We start from the raw sequence: 27,140 nt of genomic DNA on the forward strand, positions 1-27,140 counted from the left end.
TATCAAAGCCATAGGCCCAGTGGTTTTTGACAAGTATATTTTCAAAGTGTTTCCCTATATAAGTCTATGTAAGCTATGTGACACCCCAGGGCGGGGCCATACTTGACCCTAGAGGAATAATTTGAACAAACTTGGTAGAAGACCACTAGATGATGCTACAAACCAAATTTCAAAGCCGTTGTGATTTTGGACAAGAAGAGTTTATGTTTTTCATTTCGGTTGCCATGGCAACCAGAGTTCTACATGGTATTTATTTCTTTAACTAAGTTTTAATGATGATCATGCAACAAACATTCCTGTGAAGTTTCATTAAAATCAGACTGGTGGTTTAGGCTGGTAGGTGTTGACGGAGGACGGACAATCATTGACCCTTGAGCGGTTCGTGCTCACTTGAGCTAATAACAAAAGAAATATCGGAGTTAGAACAATTGTTAAGTCAAGCACAGATTCTAGGATGTAATGGTTTTAATGCAATTAAACAAGTCTTAATATTCATTCACACTTTATTTCTATCATACGTATACACATAGCAAGATTTCTAATTGGTCACCTCAGATTTACTACTACAGACTGTAAAATGGTATTATGCCTTACTTTCCTATCTGATTATAACAACTGCTGTAACAAATCATTTAAACAATGATTTTCAAACAACTTAAAAGAGTATTTCCAGCACAGAGTTAGTAAATAGAAAACAATTATTTTACAAGTAGTTCTTTGCAGTGCATCATCTGTAATGTCTAACTTCTTTAAAAATTTCGCTTTTCTGAATGCTCCAGTTAATATCAAAGTAACGTTATGTTAAAATGTTTATTCTGTAGAGGATATTTGTTTGTTTGCAGTGTGACATCGAATCATATCCTCATCGATAAGGGAGACAATTGAATATATTCATGAAGCCAGAGCCTGAATAAAAATATCAGAATTGTCTCCCTTTTCGGTGAAGATATATTTCGATAACACACTGCAAACAAACAAATTTTCTTTTCATTTTATGCTAACTGGTGAAGATCAACGAATTTTCTGTTTATTATATGCTTTTAACATGTTCAAATAAGACCAATACTTCATGATGATAAAAGGATTTATTTAGGCTGCCGTGTTTTATATGATGCATCCGCTGAATTACCATGGACACTCAGGCACATTAATATCGAATATTGGTGATTAGGTCCGTAAAACCAACACGACGCCATCTTGTTTTTGAAAACTAAATCTACATTTAAAATATTTTGTTAAAAAATGCACAATCCGCGACGAACAGAAGTAGTTATGTAAGCATATTTTAAACTTTTCGGTCAATGCCATCAGTTCGTTGAATAACCGGAAGCTTGCTTTGTTTACAAACGCTAAAGGTCAGATTAAAAAACAACCCGAAAAACGTAAACAACTAGGGAATATCCGAAAGTCCTTGGAAAATCAAGCTGCAGAATTAAATATCATCATGGATTTAATGGTAATATTGGTCTAGGAGCTGTATAGCATAACGAATAGGGATGGAATTTGGAACACAACTGCCTGGCTGGGTGGGGAAGAATATCGGCGAAAATGCTGGCATATTACGTAAGGCTGAGTTGATGTCTTGTAATAATAAACTTAGACAACAACCAACTAAATGTGCTGTCGCCAGTAAAATCTACCATACGATACTGAGGAACCGATGAAAAGTGGAGGAAAGACGAATTTATAGCTACATTAACGACAAGGCCAAACAACCAAGGTAACATTTCTAGAGCATTAGATCTACTGTTATTTCTTTTGCAAAGTTTATTATAGCTAGCTTGTCCTATGTAGGATTATCTAGCTGTACATGTCTCCTGTATGGCTTGAATGTTATGATAATAATAAGATACCAGCCATGATAAAGGCAACAAAGGGAGTTTATTATAGAATATATTTCAAGGGAAATAATTTTATCTGAAAAAAAAAAAAAAGAAGTTCGGCACTGTGATAGATATAGAGAAATATCTCACTTATATTTTTCAGTATTTCACCAGTTAGCGTAAAATATTACATAACTGATATCCTATGTATTACCAAGGAAACAGGTAGTGTGCTTTTATGGCTTATCTGCAGTCTTTGTTGTAATACGCGATAAATCTAAAAAATGTGATTAAAAGTATGTAGTCCAAAAAAAACACAAACATTCATTTCGCATACTACAAACGGAAGTACAGATATAGAAATAGATATTTCAAACTTAAAAGTAACAAATGAAAATAAGAAGAGAAATACGTATTTCCGGGATAATTTGTTTGTTTTGGGATTAAGGCCGTTTTTCAATAGTATTTCAGTTATGTAACTGCGGGCAGTTTACCTAACCGGTGTTCTTGGATTCTTTAACAGTACAAACCTGTTCTCCACAAGTAACTGCCAACTTATCCACATGAATCAGCGACGAATGATTTGAAACACAATGTCTTTTATCAAATCGCCACGGAGAACATACGCCTCGCCTAGGGCTTGGACGCGACCCCGCGATCCGTAGATCTGCGCTCTCCCTATTGAGCTAAGCGGGCGGGCATTTCCAGGGTAAGTCATCTACTGTTTCTTCCACCTATTTGGTAACGTGTATTGTGAGTTGCTGCTTCAGTTTGCAAGATCCAGTTAAACATTAGCCTGAATGTCTCAAGGGTGGTAGAAGAATTGTTATGAATGTTAAAATGTTTTCCATAATGGCAGTATTAAATAATTAAAAAAGGACTGTCCTTGTGTAAAACAAAGTCTGGACTGGGAAAAATTTAGAAAAAATACCTTCTCAAAATTTTACAATATATTTAAAAGCAATCATGATAGAACCCTGCTATAGAAAAAGTGGATCGAACAGTAGACTGTGGAAAACATGCAATCCTCTAACCAGAAATGATACATTTCAATTTTTGTTCATGACAGCTATAAGATAATAATATAATAAGTTAATATAGGTAAGATAACATGCTATTTTAGAACACATATGCTCACAAAAATCTCAATTTACATCCAAAAAATAGTTATAAAAGGAACGGAAAAACTGTTAAAAAGCAATCAGCTAGAAAATGTCGCTTCTTGTTCGTGTCCTACTGATAAATCATGTATTATTTTCAGATTTAGAAATAGTTTCACTTAATAAACCGGAGAAAAAAAAACTGTACTGTAAGTATATTTAATTATTATTATTGTCTTAGAATAAAAAAATCTATATATCTAAATCAGCTTTAGTCCGTCAATGACTCTCTTCTCGTATTAAATCGATTAAAAATCATAATTATTTCACATAAAGACTCGACTTTAATATCGTCTGATTGTACAGTATTGCAATCAATCAAATGCGACAATAAGAATAGCAAAACATCACATTGAAAAATGTTCTGTCAGTTTTATTCCTAGAAAAGTTAAATTGAATTTCAACAAGTGGCAACTTGTTCATGGACATTCAACTGTAAAGACTTTTCTATTATCACAGTGGTCCATATGATGAAAAGTACAGAGCAGCAAGGAATCCTCTGACCCCTTACATATAATGCTGGCGAAGAACGCCTCACCATCATAGTCGTCAACGGCATCAAAGTATGGACTCGATCTAAAATATAAATCATTAGTACTAAGTATATGTATTGTATAGGGTTTTGCTGATTTACATGCAATTACTTTGAAATCGTTAAAATTCGTTGGCATGAAACTTCGTCGTTTTATCCCTAACAGCTATTTCGTGGGGATATGACTTTGTAGTTAAATTTCATGGATTAATTCAATTACAACGAAATCCACGGCAATAAGTTTCCCACGAAAACTTTTGATTGAACAGTCAGTAGGTAGTATTTCAGGATATTAGGCATTTTATTTAATGTGTTTATTTTATGAGTTGTTTTCCGCTAAATCTACTCTTTCAAATCTCATTATCTGTTTCATTAAAACAAGATCTTGCTAAAATACTACTGACGAGGTTTTTTATTGGCCAGTTTAGAACATTCTGATGCTAGAATCATTTAAACATTAGACCGCTTTCTTTTAATAAGAATATTGAATTGGTGATTAAAAATAACGAAACAGGAAATCAGACGTTTTATTCTCATTTAAGGTTTTTGCCGTAATTGTTTATTTGCAATCAGGTGAGTGTATTATTGTAGAATGAAAGTATAGTGAAGCTTACGTTTCGTATCCTAACATTCTGCACGAAACTTCAGCAGCATTTTTGTCAAAGCCATACCCACACATTGAGTACCACATTTTCCCATCATAAGATACCTGAACACGTCCTTTGCGTAAACTCTCTGCATCGGCGAGACGTATATGAAAGACTGTAAAAGTTAAACAATTTACACACAATAAAGGTATTATAAAAACAAAATGTTTAAACAAGACTATTGCCCAGAAATGAAATTTTAATACGGTAACGGGCAGTTGTCTCATGTGTTACAGTAGGAAGCATACATATTTACACTGAAACTTAAAAGTTTATTGAAGAAATATAAATCGAATGTAACGAAAAATGCACTTTGAACTATCATTTAGTGACTGACTGATGGACGGACAAACAGACGGACGCATGAATTGATGGACAAAAGGGCAAAATAGAATGATGTGTATATTATATAATATGCCTTCTATATATGCCCAGGTTTCAAGAAAAACATTGATTGTATATTTAAAGTTTTAATAATATCTCTCATTTGTGACTGACAGGAAGTCAGATAGACGAATGGGAGGACAAACGGAGGAAAAAGAATAATTCAATGTTTTCCGGTTTGTCTTCTGTCTATTCACAAACTTACGAAAAGAATCTTGCACCCATTAAGTTATCCCAGAAGCCACGTTTTATCATATTTATTTTTATTTATTGCTATAACAACCACAGTTTTGCCATAGCAACAAAATTAAAATACTTGTGTATTTTCCATATTTATGTCTATCCACGTGCCAATTGTAATCAAGAAATATCTTTTTGCTTTTAAAGTTATTGCAGGAATCCACTTTGAATGCCTGACTGACTTGAGGACGAATGAGCAGACGGACAGACGGCTGGAGTGGCAAACCAGCGTTTCACTGTTAGTGGACTAAAATAGTTCAGTTCAGAAATGGCCTACACGCCTAATGAACTTTTGGGATCATGAAGTCCATTCTATGATCATTTATAATAGGAAAACCATTGTATACGTTATTCTGCGATGACATTTATTCCATTGTGTGTCCTATATACGAGCTACTCCCATGTCAAAAAATAGAAAAAGTGGCAACACCAAAACGTTGCTGGCTCGGTTTGATTTAGACTGTTCATAGCCGGTAGTGTAAATGCATGCACCCTTTCTCGTTCACAAATTGTCAAATGTTTTATATGTGCAGCCATAAACACGTTTTGTTGTATACGAAATTACTATTGAACCAACTTGCTCAGGTATTATTCACTGACCGTAACTGTAAATCGGAATGTAAGATCGATAATTAAGACATGATGTGGGAGGACTGGGCCTTTATGAAAAATGCCGAACCGTGTTGAGGAATCACGTGTATTGTTTACGCTAATGAGAACCGATAATAAATATAAGAGTGGTAACATTTAAACATGGTTAGAAAAATGAATTTGATATAACTCAAAGAATAGACAAGTAAAATTTTGAACTAAATGGCAAACTTGAAGATACATTTCTTTTGATTACTTCAATCACTCTTACATACAAGTTTCAGTCTTTCCCTCTTTCATAGGTGTGTCTAAAATTGCATAAACTGATGGATGCCATATTTCATTGTTCATACAGATTTTAGAAATATTATTAAGAAATATTTCTTTATCTCTTGAAAATGGAATAGAATAACCTCCTATGATTACTTTACGATTAAGCTTAAGACCAGGTCGATGAAGATTCGTGAGAAGATTTCTTTTGAAGCAAAAGGGACCAAGGTTAAGCATTTGAAAACAGTTGATAGAAGTCAATTCTGGACTACTTCTGGCCATGTCGGTTGAAATTTTAACGAGCTTAGTTTCAAAGTAAAAGATGTTTAAGCAAAATTGTGGACTTTAGAGGATAAAAGACGGAGGACAGACCGTCACCTACAGTGAAAGCTCTACATGAAAAAGGTTTTAAAATTGAACAGAAACTCTCTCTCTTCCAACTTCTTTATCCTTATAATAAACTTTTGCACATTAAAAAGAAACAGAAACATAAATAGGGTAAAACAATATGATGAAAACAATTTAATTCCAGTTTCAGTAAAATGTCCAAATTTACTAAAATAAAGATAATTGCGTGGCAGATTCTTAGATCCATAACATTTGCATAAAAATAATAATAGGTCTGGGTGCCCTTCAGACGAAAAAGAAACTAGAACAATATGGTGATTCAGAAGGTCAGGAATCATAAATCTTTTCTTGCATATCGCCTTGCAGCAAGGGCGCTGCTCTGCTTAAATCTAGATGATTTGAATACCAATGAACAACCATTGTAGTACATGTTTAAAGCATTGCTAGATACATGTTTTTATCATCATTGTTGTTAATTATTGGTTTTTGTCACTGGGTTCTCCGCAGTTAATATTCTTTGAGTGCAGTATTTTTTGTTTGTTTGTTTTGGGTTTAACGCCGTTTTTCAACAGTATTTTAGTCATGTAACGGCGGGCAGTTAACCTAACCAGTATTCCTGGATTCTGTACCAGTACAAACCTGTTCTCCGCAAGTAACTGCCAACTTCCCCACATGAATCGGAGGTGATGGACTAATGATTTCAGAAACAATGTCGTTTATCACATAGTCACGGAGAACATACGCCCCGCCCGAGGATCGAACTCGCGACCCCGAGATCCGTAGACCAACGCTCTTAGCTACTGAGCTAAGCGAGTGCAGTAAGCAAGGATATCAGTGTATATGAAGTTTTTTCCCGCGATTGTTCTTTATTTGAGATACAACACGGTTTGACATATGTTTAATGAACAATGGTAAGCAGTCTTTAAGTGCCATCTGGCAGCTGTGTGAAAGTCTCCCCGTGTTTTTATATTTTTGGTTCTTTTTAACCGTGGAGTATATTTGATTTTATAATAAAATAGAGCTACGCTTTAGCGGTGCTAGGGGCGAGAAGGTTGGGGATGAGTGGTGCTGTGCATTTCCGAACTTCTTATGCCAATGGTCTTGTAGTAACACGCTTGACTGTCATTCCAGAGGTCCGGGATTCGAATCTCGGTCAAGGCACTGGAAATTTTCGACATCCTCTTGAGCTTCTAATTTAGCTAAGAGGCCTACACTGATTCTTCCCAGGAAAGACGTCTTCGCATGTATTGGTGCCATACATAGGGTACGTTAAAGAATCAAGCTGTCCATTCTCAAAGAGCTAGGCTAAGTTAGCCGGACATGCCTGTATCTAAGAATGATTTCTCTCTATCTGTTCTGGGGGCTTTATTTCACTCTGTCCCTCTGGTCAGATGGCTCGGTGTCTGTACTAGTAGGGGATGAACTTTTGCGCCTTGTGTGGCTGCGTTTGTTATATGTAAAGCGCGTTTGAACGTGTTTATAATGAAAAACACGCTATAAAAATCTTGTTTGTTTTGTTGGGTTTAACGTCGCACCGACACAATTATAGGTCATATTGCGACTTTCCAGTTTTAATGGTCGAGGAAGACCCAGGTGCCTCTTCGTGCATTATTTCATTACGAGCGGGTACCCGGGTAGAGCCATCGACCTTCCGTAAGCCAGCTGGATGGCTTCTTCACATAAAGAATTCAACGCCCCGAGTAAGGCTCGAAACCACATCAATGAGGGGCAAGTGATTTGAAGTCAGCGACCTTAACCACTCGGCCACGAAGGCTCCTATAAAAATTTTGTATAATAATCATACTCATTATTACTATGAACAGACTCAATCAAACCAAGTTTGCTATTAGTTTGCCATGTTGCGTTCTGTGCTTCTAAAAGTATTCATTTTTGCGTTCTTTTTATAGATCTGTTTGACCTTACTTATAAATTATAGGAATGCATCATTGAAACGCTAGCTAAAACCTTCATCAAAATATAAATACCACTGATAACTTACGTTACATCGTCAGATTGCATGAAACTTTGATATATAAAATGAAAAAAAAAACAAAAAAAACATCATTCACTCAACGAAAAAAGACTTTCACATTTTAGGACCATACTCCAATTGAATAAAACTTCTATATTTTTAAGATGCATTTTCTTTTCTGTTTCAACATTACATATGTAAAAAGTCGTTGTAAAGTTATACTTGGTGCACATGTTATGATGACAGTAAAACCAAGACTACAATCGCTTTCGCCCACAGAATAGTGAGGACATTCAGATAGGCTTCTCTCCGACCCAGTGCATGTAAAATCATCCATTCGTATTGTTGCTGTATCCTTTGAATCGGCTGGGGAATCAAATGTTCTCACACCTACCCTGAAACAATAATATTGAAAGAACACATATTTATATGTTTTCTCTATGGATATGGTTAATTTTATTCAATTAGCAGCATGTAGCTTTGAGTTAAAAATTCAATGTCTTGTTCTCCATTTAAACAGCGAATGGGACTTTAAAATCTTTCCTCATTCATTTTTTTCTTTCTTAATTTGCAAGGTCAGCTTTTAACGCGAATTCTCACCTTAATTTTTGACTGCAATAAAGCTATTCCCTTCAAACTGGATTGTCTCCCTTACATTAGCTAAAGTCGTAACATTCATGACCCGAATCAATAATTCTTTGTTATAGATTTTGCATTGCTTTGGCCAATCCACGGAAATAAACCTCGCATATTACACCAAAGAAAGAAACAAAACATGTAGGCAGTTTTTTTTTTTTTATATATAATTCATGTTGTTTTATAGAATCATATAGAAATATCATTGTTGTAAAGATATAAATCATTTCTGTAAAAAAGTCATTATGTACATACATACATACATGCATATGTACATTTAAATCCGATGATTCTTTCTAACAGTATCATGATAGTTTTCCTCGAGAAAACGAGACATGTATTCACATTTTTATTTGAATGTCCTTGTCCATATAACAGTACTTCTGTTTAACTTTACATGCCCAGAGGTTTGCTCTTACAAACATGATAAAATAAAGTAGTAAACTAAGCAATAAGGTATTTGGCATAGGCAATGGCAAAAGAAACGAGCAATTAACAATCGTAAAATATGTACATGTTAGTAAAACACGCACGCACTTGTTTTATTAACTGGCTTTGATCTGTAAACTGTAAACTGCAATGTTTTCCATAGAAATCAAGGAAAGAAAGAATCTATTTAATTATGAATCAAGTTTTTATTCTTTCTTATCAGCGCTGGTGTATGTGTATTATTGAGATCCGAACTCATTTTTTTTTAGCTCATCTGATTGTTTAAAAAAATGATGAGTTATTTTCATCACTTGATCTTCGTCGGCGTTGCCTGGTTAATTTTTATGTTTAGGTCATTTTTTCTCCTAAACTGTCAAAGCTTTTGCCGTTAAACTTGCAACACTTGCTCACCATCAATAGCTGACTCTGTACAACGAGAAACATAACTCCAAATTGCTTTTTGCAAGAATTTTGACCCTTTAGGACTTAGAAAATATCAGACTTTTTGGATAAGTTTTGCGTTTAGGTTAAACCTAATGGTAAAAGCTATTGCTTTAAAAAATTGAACAGTTATTCACCATTAAAAGCTGAGTCTTCACAGCAAGTACCATAACTCTACATTGTTATTTTGCAAGAATTATAGCCCCCTTTGGACTTAGAAAATCATGGCTAGGACAATATTTATATTATACAGAGACAAAGAAATAAGGTGAGCGTCTGCATCCGTAAGGCGATGCTCTTGTTTAAAAAGTATTTCTGATTCATCCTGTCTACCTATTTATAGCGTCTAAGTTACTTAGTTTTGTATAAACAAAAATCAAATATGCTATTAATATATCTGTTTGTGTTTATTTCACAATTTAATCATGAAATCAAATTTACCCTGGTAGACTAAAGTTTCTTTAGCTTAAAGTTTAAGGATGACTATTTTGCATGTTTTCCACGAACAAAACCGTGGCAAAAATGTAGGTCCTACTAAAGTCGTGCAAACTCATAGAAAGCACGCTATTATAGATTTTTGTTCGTTTGTTTGTTTTGTTTTCAAGCTTGGATTTCATTTCTAACATTGAAATGAAATTTCTCGTCTGTTAAGTTTCCCCTTTCTTTGTACAGCGGGGAAATCATGCTGCCAGTTTAGGTCGGCCACGTGATTTGAGCCGTGACTAATTAATGCAGGACAGTTGATTTCCCAAAAAAAGGGTAGGAACGTATATATTATAAATACTAATACGGTATAAGTTATTGAGATGAATGTTAACGAATGCATGGTCCAAAGGATATGGCGTTGGCTTAACAATCTTACTTTTCGAGGTTCGAGACTTGATAATTTCACTTTTTTACATTTTTTAAATCGTTTGTTTCAATAGTCATTGTTCAAGAAAATTATGCAGTTCATTGAATCGGTAAGTTAATGATCGGTGATCATAGAGCTTAACCCTGATTCCAATACATCGTCTGACTGAGAGACTGACACGGCTGAAGGGTCGTCAACAAACACAGCAAGTGAAGTTGAAATTAAATGACATGAATTAAATTGAAATAAAAGTAGCAAAATATACCAAAAATTATAGAAACAATAAAAACAAGTCAAACATTATTATTGAAATATTTAAAGTGTTTTTAAAAAAGAGTCTTCAAAAATGTTTGACTAAAATGAAATTGAAAAAATGTATAGTAGAGAAAAAATATGGTCGTAACCTGGGATTGAACTCGCACCTTGCGGTTTATAATCATTACGTTCTACCAATCTCGCACCTCACGGTTTATAATCATTACATTCTACCAATTGCGCCAGCGATATAATTGAGCTCATGCTAAACAAAACACACATATTAACTTAGTCTGGAGTGATTGTTTAGCCAGGTATGCACCGTATATCCGCAATTGGAAAAGTGTATCATTTCGTCACGGCTCAAAACACGCGGTCGAACTATAGTATCTTTAATTTAAATAAATGCAGACCCCACCAGCTTTCACTAATCGTCAAACTTGCTGCTTACACTAGTTCCTAAGAAAATTATTCTTATTTAAATCGTTTTTCTCCTGTCGACGAACGTTTCAATATTCAGCCTTCTGTCGAACTTATGTAATTTATGTTGATTTGTATTGTTCTCATACCACACAGTAGCAATTACGTAAACAGTTGGTTAAAAAATCAAATCTCTGTTCTATTCTGTTCTGTTCATTTTCTTTCTATTTATGTCTGAGACAATTATGAACGTTATTATTTCCAATATATATATTTATACTATTGTATTGTTTATAAATTCAAGAACACCTACATATGTGTTGATAAGTTGTCATATTTGGAAAATATAATTTATTTGCCTCTAAAGTAAAAGATATTGAAAAGTGTAGTGATTTTCACTATATGTTCAATTTAAGCGATAGTGATACTTTTAAAACAAAATTGGAAACAAGAAGATGTTCACTTAGAATAAATATTTTCACATGAAATTGAAGAGGAGACATGTATTTATACTGTCATATGTGTTAAAATATTCACAAACTAAAATACATATTTGTACGGTGGTATGTTTAGGACATGCAATTATTATTTTAGGATTAAATTATCTTGAGCGATCAACATCTTATCTCGTGCGCACGACATCTTATCTTGCGCGATCAACATCTTGTCTCGAGCGATCAGCATATTATCTTGAGCGATCAACATCTTATCTTGAGCGATCAACATCTTATCTCGAGCGATCAACATCTTATTTCGTGCGCACGACATCTTATCCTGAGCGATCAACATATAATCTTGAGCGATCAACATATTATCTCGAGCGATCAACATCGTATCTCGTGCGCACGATATCTTATCTCGAGCGATCAACATATTATCTTGGGCGATCAACATATTATCTCGAGCGATCAACATATTATCTCGAGCGATCAACATATTATCTTGAGCGATCAACATTTTATCTTGAGCAATCAACATATTATATTGAGCGATCAACATCTTATCTCGAGTGATCAACATCTTATTTCGTGCGCACGACAACTTATCTTGAGCGATCAAAATATTATCTTGAGCGATCAACATATTATCTTGAGCGATCAACATCTTTTCTCGGTCATCTTATCAATATATATTAAGGACCTTTGTGTGAATTCAGATCATTAGTAAAAACATACGGCTGCCACCGTTTTTATTTTTGTTTCGATTATACTTATAACCGTTTCACATGTTTGCAGGGTTAGAAAGTTAAATACGCAAACTGATAAAAAGGCGGCAAAAAATCAGTGATGATGCAAAGAAATAAATTTAAGTCCTTGACAAAAAAAATTAGTATGTAGGCTTCGCCCATATATTTAAGAATTTCCTTGTTTTCCCTTAATTCATTCATGCAACTTTTCTGCGCGAATTTATCAGTTGAACTGAAATTTGTTGCTTTTCTAACATGCAGTATGTATCATTGGTTATGTTCATTTGATTTTGAAGGAAGGATGACCAATTATATGCATTGTTCTCCCAAATGATGTGATAAACTTGTACATGTACTTGTGGGAAGTTTAAATAATAGCGGAATAGGCGGAAACCTAATTAACAACTTGTCCGTATGTTTTACTGATGACCTAAATGCACATACAAAATGCCTTGATATATATAAATAAGATGTCGTGCGCTCGAGATAAGATGTTGATCGCAGAAGATAAGATGTTGACCGCTCAAGATAATATGTTGATCGCTCGAGATAAGATGTTGATCGCTCGAGATTAGATAAGATGTTGATCGCTCGAGATAAGATGTTGATCGCTCAAGATAAGATGTCGTGCGCACGAAATAAGATGTTGATCGCTCGAGATAAGATGTTGATCGCTCAAAATAATATGTTGATCGCTCAAGATAATATGTTTACCGCTCGAGATAAGATGTTGACCGCTCGAGATAAGATGTTGGTTGCTCAAGATAATATGTTGATCGCTCAAGATAATATGTTGATCGCTCAGGATAAGATGTCATGCGCACGAAATAAGATGTTGATCGCTCGAGATAAGATGTTGATCGCTCAAGATAAGATGTTGATCGCTCAAGATACTATGTTTACCGCTCGAGATAAGATGTTGACCGCTCGAGATAAGATGTTGATTGCTCAAGATAATATGTTGATCGCTCAAGATAATATGTTGATCGCTCAGGATAAGATGTCATGCGCACGAAATAAGATGTTGATCGCTCGAGATAAGATGTTGATCGCTCAAGATAATATGTTGATCGCTCAAGATAATATGTTGACCGCTCGAGATAAGATGTTGACCGCTCGAGATAAGATGTTGATCGCAGAAGATAAGATGTTGACCGCTCAAGATAAGATGTTGATCGCTCGAGATAAGATGTTGATCGCTCGAGATTAGATAAGATGTTGATCGCTCGATTAAGATGTGATCGTCAGATAAGATCGTGCGCACGAATAAGTTTGATCGCTCGAGATAAGATGTGTCGCTCAAAATAATATTGATCGCTCAAAAATATGTTACGCTCGAATAAGATGTTGACCGCTCGAGATAAGTGTTGGTTGCTCAAGATAGTTGAACGCTCAAATAATAGTTGATGTCAGATAATTCATGCGACGAAATATATGTACGCTCAGAGACAAGTCGTGCGCACGAAATAAGATGTTGATCGCTCGAGATAAGATGTTGATCGCTCAAGATAATATGTTGATCGCTCAAGATAATATGTTGATCGCTCGAGATAAGATGTTGATCGCTCAAGATAATATGTTGATCGCTCAAGATAATATGTTGATCGCTCAAGATGATATGTTGATCGCTCGAGATAAGATGTCGTGCGCACGAGATAAGATGTTGATCGCTCAAGATAATATGTTGATCGCTCAAGATAAGATGTTGATCGCTCGAGATAATATGTTGATCGCTCGAGATAAGATGTTGATCGCTTAAGATATGATGTCGTACGCACGAGATAATATGTTGATCGCTCAAGATAAGATGTCGTGCGCACGAAATAATTTAATCTTAAAAAAAAATAACATATGTCCTAAACATACCACCGTATATTTGACATTAATCATTGAAAATAAATAACATGTATAATCTATTGCTAAAAAAGTACAAGCAGGGACTCTAATTTTGATTATCGGATAATTTTCAAGGAGGACAACCACCTATGATATGCCAGTCAAATATAATAAAAGCAGGGGATAGCAAATTATGAACAGCTAATTCTTTGTTACTTTTGAAGTATCACTTTTCAATCAAATGACTGAATGCATTTTAACGTTTACGGTAAATCATTCAGAAACATTTTGTCTTTCTCGAAAGTGTATCACTTTCCTTGAACGTTCTGGACTTGGTCTTGAGTATACATTTTTTTTTACATTTAAACAAATAAAAAGGACCAAATTTTGTCACATTTACAGAATTAATGCCAGAAATATGTTTGATGTATTAAGATAACAGTAAAACTGTAAAATACTCTTTGTACGTTTATCGGATAAAACGATTTCACATCTGCGCTCATCATGGAAAAGTGAAATATGACATCGAACGTAAGGATAGTAATTGCTTTCCATAAAATTTCATTGTTCGAGCTCTTTATCGTTGGTGTGAATTTTCCTTTTTAACTCCCTGACGTTTTTTCTTCAATCTACCTTTCAACTTCAAAATATGTAACACCTTATCCACTAATCAGTTACTTAAATGTGCTTAAATGTTTTACAAGTTAGACTTGCACTGATGGTGTTTTCAAATCTTATTTTCCTGACATGCGTTTTAAGCATAAGTATACTTTACTTAAGAAACGATATATAATATAATGTATTATATTTGTTAAAAAACTTACATTAACAACAATGTATTTCGCTGGAATCAGTTAATAAAGAATGTAATTTAGATCTATACAAAATATAATTTAAATAGTTTAAAATCAACAGGGAGTAAAAACATTTAATAAATTTACATTATAATAATATTATACCTGCCAAATCCTTACTACAATATTGCATTCTGTGCTTTAGTATGCATACGTATATAATTAATAAAATATGTGTTAGCTTTTACCAAGTCAAGTTGAGCATGTTGCAAACAACCATTGCTTTTTCTGTGTCAACATTGTCGGCGCACACTGGGGCCCAGTGTTTATTATGTAACACCTCTAGTGCTCCAGACCAATTGAAGGATCTTTGTCCGAAACGTACGGAAGAAACTGTAACAAAAAAACTGTAATAGAAACGTACGGAAGAAACTGTAACAAGGAAATGTAACAGAAACGTACGGAAGAAACTGTAACAAAAAACTAACAGAAACGTACGGAAGAAACTTTAACAGAAACGTAAGGAAGAAACTGTAACAGAAACGTAAGGAAGAAACTGTAACGTAGTAAATAATGATTAAACTTCATATCCGAATTTCCATGATGTTTTCCTGAGTATCTCAATAAATTCAGGAATTATTTTCCTTGGTTGCGTTCTCTTTTCATCTTGTTAAAATAGCTTATTTAGATTAACGTCAGAATACTAAAATAAAAACAAAAAAGAAACGAAAAACAAAAAGACAAATGGAATAGTATATCGAATAGCAACTAATTTGTATGATGTTTATTGACATTTTATGACTTGAATATATTATATATAAATACATGTTCTTACGTATTATCCATCGATTTTATAGTATGATTAACATGTTTGAGAGCTTTCGTTTCATTTTAATAGCATTTTATTAAACTAAACTCTCGATAAATTAATTTTTCTCTTTACACTGATTTAAAACATATCTGTAGTACATCACGGCCGGTAAACACTGGCTTCGTCTCTTTATGGAGGTGAATTGAAAAAATAACCAGTAATACTTCCGAGGCGGTGCTAATGACCGGAAGTACACAAAAACTTTAAACAAAGACATAGTGCGAGTTTCATATTTAATTTCTGTAACAAATTTAAGTCCTTATTTAAGAAAACAGACAATGTTATTCCACATAGAATTGGCTTAACTTCTTAATGTATGTAGGTCGATCTGCAGAGCGAAGGCATTTCTTAACGTGAGAACTTTTGAAAGTTGTGAAATCGGATCGACTTGCAGAGCGAAGGAATTTCTTGATTTGAGAACTTTTGAAAGTTGTGAAATCGGAATGATTCAAACCGAAAGTGGACATAAGTCTATATATTTTGCCCTAATTTACACAAGTCGGAGATTTCAAAGTCATCGTTGTTAAAAGGAATGTCTTACTACTGTAAAATCTACGTGATTAATTGGCGGGTTACATCCGTCTATGTGCGTTTTTGGCCAAGAGGAGGAGACAGCGACACGGTGGAGGAGCTTAGAATCAAAGCGGAAGCCAAGGCACATTTAATATTAGGGCGTTTAAAGCTTTTGAGTTGTTAGGAAACGGTCTGCTTTCCTGAAATATAGATATATAATTATGTTCGTTCCTCTTGTCAATATTGTAACATGTGTAATGACGCTGGAACATTGGGTCACTAGTTGTATACGTTTGATATTTTCAATGTAAACGGACATTCCAACAAGACAACAATCTTCATGACCAATGAACTTTATTATTATCTTACCAAATTTATATTCAATTTAGCACTGAAAACGTTTTGCAATTGATAACAAATTTTGTTTTGTTCTCGTAATTTCACTTTTGTTTTTGATATTTGCTTTGCTTTGTTTTTTTTTTGTTTTTTTTTTTTGTTTTCTTTTTTGGACAGATTTACTGATGGATATGTTAAAAGCCTTGTTTTGATACAGAAACATAAAATAACATTACTTAATGTTACAGCTAAAAGTTATTTTCCAACATATTCGAAAGGTAACAAACATATTTAAAACGACATGATTTGGATCTATATTTATTCACCGATTAACATCGGAGGGATATTGTTTTGTCATTGTTCGTGTACGTTCGTCTGTAGTTCCGAAGCCATAGCTGTGTATTCAAATGACATATTGGCTTAAAAATTTTGATATCTTTTGTATATACAGCTGTAGAACGACAGAGAAATGAACACGACCAATGTCAAAACTATATCCCTCCTATTCTAACGGGGAAAAGATATCTCAACAAACAGGACATTTTCAATTTGAAAGCTGTCTTTTAGGACATGTGTGATACTAATTATACTGCAACTTTTAGTAATCTATTTTCTTATTTCTTTGTTCAAACTATACTAGACTGCTGTAATGAACATATCCATTCATAAGACTTTCAGTAACTCTTATAAGCGACTCAACACACAGCAAAGCAAATATTAAAAATGAAAAAGAGTTATTTCAAGTCATTTGCCATGAACACCATCGTCGAATGAGACAACGACTTTTGAAATTAAGTAGTGTAAGATATGTGGCAATTGTTTTGTTTACAAATGTCATTTATTCTTTATTCCGCAATTTTGTCATTGTATAGACTGTAGGACTAAAAGTATTGTTTATTAAGGTTTAAAGTTTGAAGACAAAGAACTATGAGAATAAAGGTCATTTACATGTCGGTCTTTGGTTCATTAATAAATGTGGGCCGTAGGCAAACCGGTTAATACGGACTGTCGGAGACCATGATAATCTACATATAAGTTAGTTTGTTGGTCTCGAAACTTAAGTAATTTATGTGGACTGTAGGGCCACAAATGTTGTTTATAACCGTTTTAGGTTTGAATGTGAAGGTCGTATAAAGGCCAAGATCATCTACATATAGGTCAGTTTGTAAATCTTGCCAAAAAGTTTGTCGGTTGTGAGTTTGAATTGATTAGATTACGTATTTGTTTTTACTGTAGGACCAATAATGTTGTTTCTTTCAGGTTTAAAGTTTGAAGATGAAGACCAAATGTGGGTCAAGCTCACCTCAATATAGGTCGGTCTGTAGGTTTTGCCACAAGAAATGTTGAGTATAAGTATGACCTAAATGGGGTTATTTGTTAGGGTTGTAGGTAATCTTGTTCATATAGACGGACGGAAGAACGGGCGGACAGATCAATCGCTAAATGCCCGGGGACAAAAAATGTTTACAAATGAGGCAAATCAACGGGAAATTGACGACGGACGCCGTACCAGCCACCTATCTCAGTAAGTCACCCAAAATAGAGTTCAGGAGAGTTAGAAAAGTAGACATCATCTCAATCTGATTTCATCTCCATACCCGAACCTTTCTTTCATTGCGACAGTTTTCATTGCAGCAGGGACTTTTGGTATACATTATCTTCAATTAATACTCAAGAGACCTTGAATAAATAAGGTATTACTATTTCTTCAAGACTAACCGCATTACAAATTAACGTGCAGCCAATGAAGGAAAGCGACGAAAGTTGTCTTTCAAGAGAGTTTGTTGCTTTGTGTAGGTTGATTCGCTCTGAAAGGTTAGAAATGGGAAATAGCATTTAATGTGACCTGTAAAAGTTCATGTGTAATTTAAATTTGTGATTTTGCAACCATTTAATGATGCATTACATATCTTTGGGTAGCTAATATATTTGTTATTATTATAAAATAAAAGCCACATGGAGCTTTAACTAAAAATTATAAAAATCTTATAAATTTAAGCCTTTACCGTTAAGAAATATAAATTCTAGCGTTTAAGTAAGAAAAACTGGCTTACTTAAAGATCAGATAGATAAATATCGGTTGCCTATTGAAATACGGCAACAATTTGAAATTCAAGATAGCCGCCGAATTATTCACAGGGTTACGATTCGTCACAGACTACGCTAAGGCTTATAGAAAAAAAGTTGCATATACTAGAATATAAAAAAATCTTATTTCTGTTACTAAATAAATGAAAAGTTTTAGGCTGACATGAATAAGTATTTTATCAAGTTGACGCTAGTTCTAAAAAGAAAGCCGTTCGACTGATTTTATTTTTATTATTATATCTTGATATTGGTATGCCAGAAAAAGATTCTGTCACTGGTTATAGGTGCAGATGGGAATACCCGGCTCTCGGGTAACTGTTTAGGCGGTAACTCGGTAGGAACCTCGTTACCGCCTAAACAGTTATCCTTGAGACCGGAAATTCCAATCTGCACCTATAACCAGTGAAAGAATCTTATAACATTCAGAAAATGATCAAAATTGGTAAAGAAATGTTTCGAAAGCATACGTAGGAAAACAATGATTTTTTTTCACATCAAAGGTCAAACTTGTTACATATGAACACAATTTCTTATATATAATAAGAACTGGTAAACTGGTAAAAAGCTAAATGTGCTTAAGTGTAAACATTGTTAAATATCAGTTCGTTTCAAAAGAAAAGATGTCTAGTAGACAGTACTCTCGACTAATCGACTATTTCTAAGTCGACAAAAGGCCAAACTGTTCATCATAGTTAAGCAAGAGTTACATAAAAATGTTATTTCATCACAATATATTACAATGTAAAACTTTATTATTGATAATATAAAGGCTTGTGAAACTTCCAACCAAATCTTCTAAGTCAGAAAGAGCAATAATTTGATGAAATTCATCTAGGAGGTTTTCTTTTTACAAATTCTATTGGTTTGTATGTTGGTTAATGGACATCTTGCGAACATTAAAAAAAGTAATAGTTTGTTGTTATGTACGTACGTTTTATAGATGCCTATAATGTTATATAGTAGTCACTGATATATAACTTGACACTAAAATACACGCACAACTTTAACCAAATTTTCTATGTTGAAATGCCAAAAAACTATTACAATGTGTCAAAATTGATCTAGCGTAGTTTTGTAATAAGGTCTGGTAACCAGAAAGCATATGTGAAGTTTTGATACAATAAATATAGATGTACTGAGGAAAAGCTTGAATAGTTAATTCCACGCAACATTTTAACAAAATGTTCTAAATAATAAAGGGAATTATCTTCCCTCCTACAAGATTCTTGCATTTCTATTGGTCAACAGACGTCACATGGAGACAGGATATATTCCATATCATAAGTACATTTCATATGAATTTTGATTAAAAACAAAATGGCTGCAGCATCCCTAGCGTAATTGAATCATGTCAGATTATAAGTTCCCGCTAGAGATATTGTTTCCGAGATAAAATAGTTAGTGTTTTCCTGCCGTTCTGTTTGTTCCTATCTAAATTAGGTTCGTGAAGCTAGTGGAACTCTATATGGGACGGTCGCGATTACCAGGTTGAAATGTTGTTCTAGTTAAATCATCGTGAAGCAAAGAAATTAACACATTTGTAAGACAGCAGTTAGTTGTAGGATCATTTAATCTGTCTGCAAGATAAAAAAGTCAACAGGAAACGGGACGAAAGCCGACGTTTCAAGACATTTCTAACATTGTGTAACCTGATGACTTTTCGAAAGGATAGAACATAAAAGGTTTTAAAAACCAGTTCATAATCTGTATAAATGAGCTTCTGTGTTTTGTGATTCAGTGAATAAACAGTTTATTTTGCATTTTATGGCTGGTGTTAATGAACTAGATATAATCAAAGCATGATGACCACAGAAGATTGCAGGATTGCACTGTAACTATAAGTAGCTTTATTAAGATATAAAAATATGTCAATTGCACTGAGGATATAAAAGGTAGTCGGCAAGATAAAATCGTTACAGTGCTTCGCTCTCGCCTAATATGGATATCCTCGCCAGACAGTGATATCCCGTATCCAGTCACCAACAAGCAGTGTAACTAATAATACATTACATTGAATTCAGACAAGAGTTATCTGTCTTGTTTATTTCAGCAGATTTGAAGACTGTGTAGTAAAGAAGGAAGTTTAATCTGATACATTCAGCTGTGGCTAAAATAGCAGCCGCCAAGATAGCCATAAGGTACAACAATTGCTTGAAGTGCGGGAGGTTGTGGGTTCGCTCCCTGGCCAACAAGAAAAATGGTACTATTCGGCATTAAACATGTGCTTATAACAGGGATAAAGCTTTATATTCATATGTAATTTTTCTACCAAGTTCTCTAAGTTTAGTGCAATAATTCACATTGAATTCAAACAAGAGTTACCTTTCTTAGTTTTTTTTTGTTAACTAGGTGATAAGGAAGCTCTGACTAATATATCCAATGAAATATGACCTTGTACGCTACACTTTTACCAGAATGTAGCGACAATGACGCCACCAACACTCAGGTGAGTAGAATAGCTTTCACTATTTATTTCTAGCAAACCCACTCTATCATCAAGGACAACAACCCTTTATCTATGGGCTATTTATGTGTTGTATAATGACATGGATCAAAATAGCAATTGCAGAATCAATCGTATTGCATATTCTTGGCAAATTGAAAGAGAATACACATGGCAAGCTTATGATGAGAAATATCGAGTTTTCTCTCCCTTGATTATCGATTGTTTTATAGCAGTTCCCCATGATTTGACTGTCTCCCTTACATTAGCTAAAGTCGTATATTAATAATTCACTTTCATATAATTCGCATTGATCGTGGTATTGCTTTGAGCAATATATTGAAATAAAGCTACAACTTCTGTTACTTCACAGATTTATGTAGAAAGACTATCTTTGTAAAAACATAAACATTTAATTTAAAGCATATATAATACATTATGATATCTTACGATCCTACGGAATTCATGTTTTCCTGTAACAGAAAATAAATACATATACATAAGTTTATATCCTTTGTTTTGAAACTTTTGAAGTCCGCCATAAGGATACGGCCAAATATTTCGAAAAAAGAAACAAAAAAAAAAAAAAAATGAAAAAAGAAAACATGTAAAGTAAGTTTCCTCCTTGTTCAAAACGAAACTAATATAAAATCACAATGTATTCCTATTTTTTGTCTGCTCTTGTCTATATCACGGAACGTTTATGTAACTTTACATGCCTAGAGGTTTTCTCTTTAAAAAAATGAAAAAAGGTTAATAACTAAGCAGTAGTAAGGTATCTGACATATTTATAAATTTTGAGCAGTAAAAAAGTATCTTGATGTAACAGGCATGCTAGTAAAACACTCCAAACATTTGACGAATTACCAGTTTTAACCAGACATGATCATTTCTGTTGCAAGATTTTTTGTTTGTTTTAGGTTTAACGCCGTATTTCAACAGTATTTCAGTACTGTAACGACGTAACGAGTTAACCCAACCAGTGTTCCTGGATTCTGTACCAGTACTAACCTGTTCTCCGCAAGTAACTGCCAACTTCCCAACATGAATCAGAAGTGGAGGACGAATGATTTCAGACGCAATCTCTTTCATCAAGTGGTCACAAAAAGAACATACGCCTCGCCCAGGGCTCGCGACCCCGAGTTCCGTAGATCTGCGCTTTCCCTAATGAGCTAAACAGGCGAGCTTCTGTTGCAAGGTAGCTGTAAACTGCAAGGTTTTACGTTAAAAAGACGAAAGAAGGAAACTTTAAAATTAATGAATTTATTGGTATATAATAATCATAGACCTTTAGAAAATGTCATTGGGTTATAGAAAATAGTTCTGATTTATTCTTTCTACTTGTTTGATAGTGCGCAGTTTGACTAAAAGCAAATCTAAAGTGTCATTCCTGGTTGCGTTATGAAATACATTTACCTGAGCTATAATGGCGGCTGTTTAACATGCTTTTCATGAACAAAACCGTGAATAAAATGTAAGTCGCACTAAGGTACAGATGATCCCACTGTACACAAAGCATGCTTTTATCTATTTTCTTTTTCTTTCTTTTATTGCTAAAATGGGCATGTCATCGCTTATTTGTTATTTTCCACTGATTTGTACACATGTGGAATTTACTTTGCATCTTTTATCGAGATAAATGTATCAATTTTTCTCCCCACTCATAACGTTTACTGTTTGTCGAAATAATAAATAAGATAACACTCTTTTCCATAATCTGACTCTTACTGACATTTTTCTTCCTATCGTCAAATACTTGTCAAATACTCTAAAATATTTAACTTTTTTCCGAAATAATTCGTGATTATTCGTTTGGTTTTTTAGTTGTATTTCCCCTAAACAGCTAGAATAACTAAAAGGTCCGTTCTTTTCTGTTCTGTTTCATTTCCTCATTATTATAAACATTATCGTTTCATATGTCAGTTGTTCTGTAAATCAACACTGTGTAAGGTATAATAGTGCTATAAGAAAACCACAGGTTTTAGTTTCCTGGATAATTTTGACGTTAAATGGAAGCAAGAATCCTATATCGTTTTAAAGCTGTAATTATGTCATCCTAATGTTCATAATGTAAAAAACACATACATATGTGTTAATAAGTTGTCATATTTGGAATAGCATGATTTATTTACTTCTAAAGTGAATAAAAAATGATAAATTTTAATGATTTTCACTGCCATTATATGCCCATTGTAAGTGGTAGCGATACTTTTAAGATATAAGTCCATGTTTCGGAGAAAAAAGTTCGAACGTCATCAATTTTATAGAAAGAAAGCATTGTTTTACATGAGAATTTAACAGCATATAAAACATTTATATTATTCTACAAAACCATTGTCAAATAATTGATATATGTATTGAATGCATGAAGGGTCCACACTACTGAACAGTTCAGCGTCATTAAAAACTCACCATTTTTAAAAAGCTGTTACATGTGATGCATTTGCAACAACGTACAAGTGTTTAAACTTAACATAACTAGATTGTAAAACATGATTTTTGAAAATTGTTTACATTTATTTCTTATTTATTTAAAGGGGGACAACTTCTTTGGAATATTGTAAGTATCCAACTCTGTGGGACATAACTGTAAAACTTTTACTGGATAGGTAAGTTGTTGGTCAAGATGCTGTTCATATACTGAAAAATCTGGTTTTTTTTGTAATATACTGCTAAACCTTAAAACAAAATTTAAAGCAAGAAGATATTCAGTTAGAATAAATATTCTTACATCAAACTGAAGAGGAGAAAGTAATGTATAATGTCTATCTGCTAAAACATTCACAAATGTAAAGAATCATTTGGGAAACCAATAATGATTTCAAATAAAATCTATTGCTCAAAGTTAATTCAATCGGGAAACCAATAATGATTATCGGGACGACCTACTATGATATGCTAGTTGAAATATGATAAAAGCTGGGGATGGATGCACGTTATGACGGGAAACTCCAGATTTAGATCATTTCTATTCATATTTTGAAAGAACTGTTTCTGAATTATTAAAAGAAAAGCATGGCTTGCATGTCAGTAGCCAAGCCAGTTAACAAGTTTGAATAATCATAACATGGATATAAACAAGTACAAAAGGGGCAAAGGTTGTGAGTAATAGAGGTTTCTTTTCTATTCTTTTGACGATGATGCAGATTGCAAAAATATTGCTGAGTTATAAATGAATAATTGGTTTGCGAAAATGTACAGTACAGTTATATGACATTTGTATTGCAAGCAAAATTGTCATAGTGTACAAGTGTTCAAGGTCCAATGCATTCTCCCATGTGGTTACAGAGATAACAACTTACATATAAAATCTTCACCAATTACTTATAACACGAAAAAGGGGGCATAAATTTAATAAAAAGCAAAATTGATTTATGGACCAGAGCACCGTTCGTCATATTATCACAGTTAACAGGTGTGTAAAGTTTCAATCCATTGCCTTTAGGGGATACTGTGATACCAACTCACATACAAAATTTAACTAAATGGGAACGCCGATGTCGACAAATAAACGAGTGCAAAAGCTTTACTTATTTTTTAATAGTCTTGCTAAGAACAAATAAAATCAGTTAAGTTATTGAGACCTATGCCTTATTTACTAAAACCACATCCCTACGTAGAAAACTTTTTAAAACGTTAGTCCGCCAGTGAACATTTAATGCTTTACAACAGGAATATAGCCCGACACAATAAAGGTCATCTACTGATAGCATGCAATCATCCACAGAAGTATGTACACGGTAAGCTACAGTGTTCTTTAGCTAATAAAATGAAACTGTTTTCATCGTCAATGTTAACCTAACCTCTAATTTTCTAACCTTAAACCAATATTGGTCATCTACTGGCCACAGGCAATCTCCTTATGACGTTTAAAGGTAGTAGGCCATAGAAAGCATAACTTACTAAATGGAAACCATTTTTAGTCTTTCTGTCACTGTGGCTTTGGTCTTTAACCAAAAGATCCCTAAAACGACAGGGATCGTCTACTGATAACAGGCAACTATCCTTAGAAGTCTGACGGCCATAGGCCCGGGCGTTCTAGGGTTATTGACGGAAAGCCATTACAGGTCTCGAGGGCAGTGCGGCCTTTGCGTCTGTGCTTCGGACGCCCAAAGGAAAAGCGGTCATCCACGAGCCGCATCCAATGATCCTATAAAGGATGACGACACAGATCAAAACGTTGTTGAGTAATTGAGTGGAAACCATTTTCAGTCTCAATGTCATTATGACCTTGACCTTTGACATACTGACTATATGAACAAGAGAAGTAATCAACTTTACACAGGTAATGACATTCAATGACGTTCATCACTAAGGGCCAAAGCATTCTCAAGTTATCAATCAGAAACCACTCTTTAGCTCAAGACAACCATGGCATTGACATTTCGCTTACTGGCCCCTAATAAGATAGAAAAGCATGCATTTCCGTTTCCGCTACCGTCCATGAACAGGCTCAATCAAACCGAGCCTGCAACATTTTCGTTTTTGTCGTGTTGGGCGACCTGTGAAGTTTCCACTTTTTCTATTTTGTTTTGCACTACTTCACATACTGTTTAACAATCCTAATCAGTTCCATCACGCTAGGTCAAGCAGAGTGAGAAACTGTCAGAATACGAGGGGCGTTCGGTATGTAGTGTTAATCCGTTTGTAGTTCCGTAAACGCTGGTTATTTCTAGGTACAGCAATTTGCGATGAGTTTGAGTTTGTTTTAAACTACTTATTGCGTTTTTCTTTTTACAACACAACTAAAACATCTAAACTCGAAGTTGATTCCATCTGGAAAGGGTCTTGAGAGCGATTAATCAAAGTTGTAAGAACTAGTTTCGCAATTGAAAATTAAGATATTAGTATCAACTTAAAAGACAAGAATTTTTAAACGATGATCATCACGCCTGACAAAATTACAGAGGCTTATTGCACTCAATATATCATTTTTTTTTGAGTAAAAATATACACAATCAATTTAATACTGTTATAAACTTCTTTATTTTAGTTTTCAAATGTTTTTGTGAAGATCATGACTTGTTTTATCTGTTTAAATTGAAAATTGAACTATAGTTCTAGTTCTTGAATAATAGAATAAAGGAATTGCATATTACAATCTCAATATTTTGGACATAAAATTGTCCAGTACACCTGAGTACACCTAACACAAATGATTATATTTTTTACATTTAATCTACCGATTTTTATCATTTATATAGCATTGTGTTCCGAAAAAATTGCTCTATAATGTACCGAAAGCCGCATCAAAAAATAACCGGCGTTTACAGAACTACATATCAAGAATTGAACTATTATTAACATAAACATATAGTCTCTAGCCTATAGGAGTTTGAGCTAATTATTATTCATTGAAGATTGTTAGTTTGAAACATTTAGTGATTTTCCTGATCCCTGAAATTATCTAGCTCATCACTGAAATCAATTATGAGTCATTGGTACACGCTTCATTTAGGCAAGGTAGCCAAAGGATAATTTATGTATGAGATATTTAGTCTCACCAGCTATACGTTTTAACAAAGGACATTCAATATCGATTGTCAGCTAGTCTAAGACATAGTCACCTTAGCGATTGGACCCATTTCATTGTTCAAGATACTAAAGGTGTATGTACTTTCCTGGGTCATATAACTTGTATCTGGACAGAAAGTAACACCATCAAAAAGGATATAGACCCTTTATGTATATCTTGTTTATGATTCAAAAACATACTCTTGACTAGCTAAGCTAACTCCAAATAATATCCCCGGTGCACTTCTGCACATGTTGAATAATACTCTTAAACGGTTTCATGATACAAGGTTAAATACTTGTTGAGACATATTCGACATAAATTAAGCCTGTTTTTATGCATACCTTCTACTTAGTCAAAGGTAATAACTCCGGTCTAGCTGAGTGAAATCCAGTACAAAACCGCAGGTGTACAACCTCACATAATATTTGACAATGAATTAATATTTAATTAAAATATATATATATACTTGAGACAACTTCCTGGTGCAAGATGCATATTTTGATTAAGTCGAGGACCACAACTCTGCATCATTCGCAAGCTATTCTTTTATTTAA

General features: G+C 34.0%; 1 protein-coding gene across 1 annotated transcript in view; it reads right to left on the reverse strand.

Annotated features, from left to right (window-relative positions):
• Positions 1–489: 489 nt before the first annotated feature.
• LOC123548459 (neurotrypsin-like) overlaps positions 490–27,140 on the reverse strand; it is a 53,207-nt gene continuing 26,556 nt past the window's right edge. Inside the window, exons 4-7 of the mRNA XM_045335750.2 lie at positions 15,066–15,210; positions 8,190–8,362; positions 4,130–4,277; positions 490–3,559 (exon numbers count right to left, since the gene is read on the reverse strand). Of these exons, the coding sequence (XP_045191685.2) occupies positions 3,403–3,559; positions 4,130–4,277; positions 8,190–8,362; positions 15,066–15,210 (623 nt within the window). The 3' untranslated portion in view covers positions 490–3,402. The remainder of the gene's footprint in view (positions 3,560–4,129; positions 4,278–8,189; positions 8,363–15,065; positions 15,211–27,140) is intronic.

This window comes from Mercenaria mercenaria, chromosome 6 (genome assembly GCF_021730395.1).
Source record: "Mercenaria mercenaria strain notata chromosome 6, MADL_Memer_1, whole genome shotgun sequence".
Classification (NCBI taxonomy): Eukaryota; Metazoa; Mollusca; class Bivalvia; order Venerida; family Veneridae; genus Mercenaria; species Mercenaria mercenaria.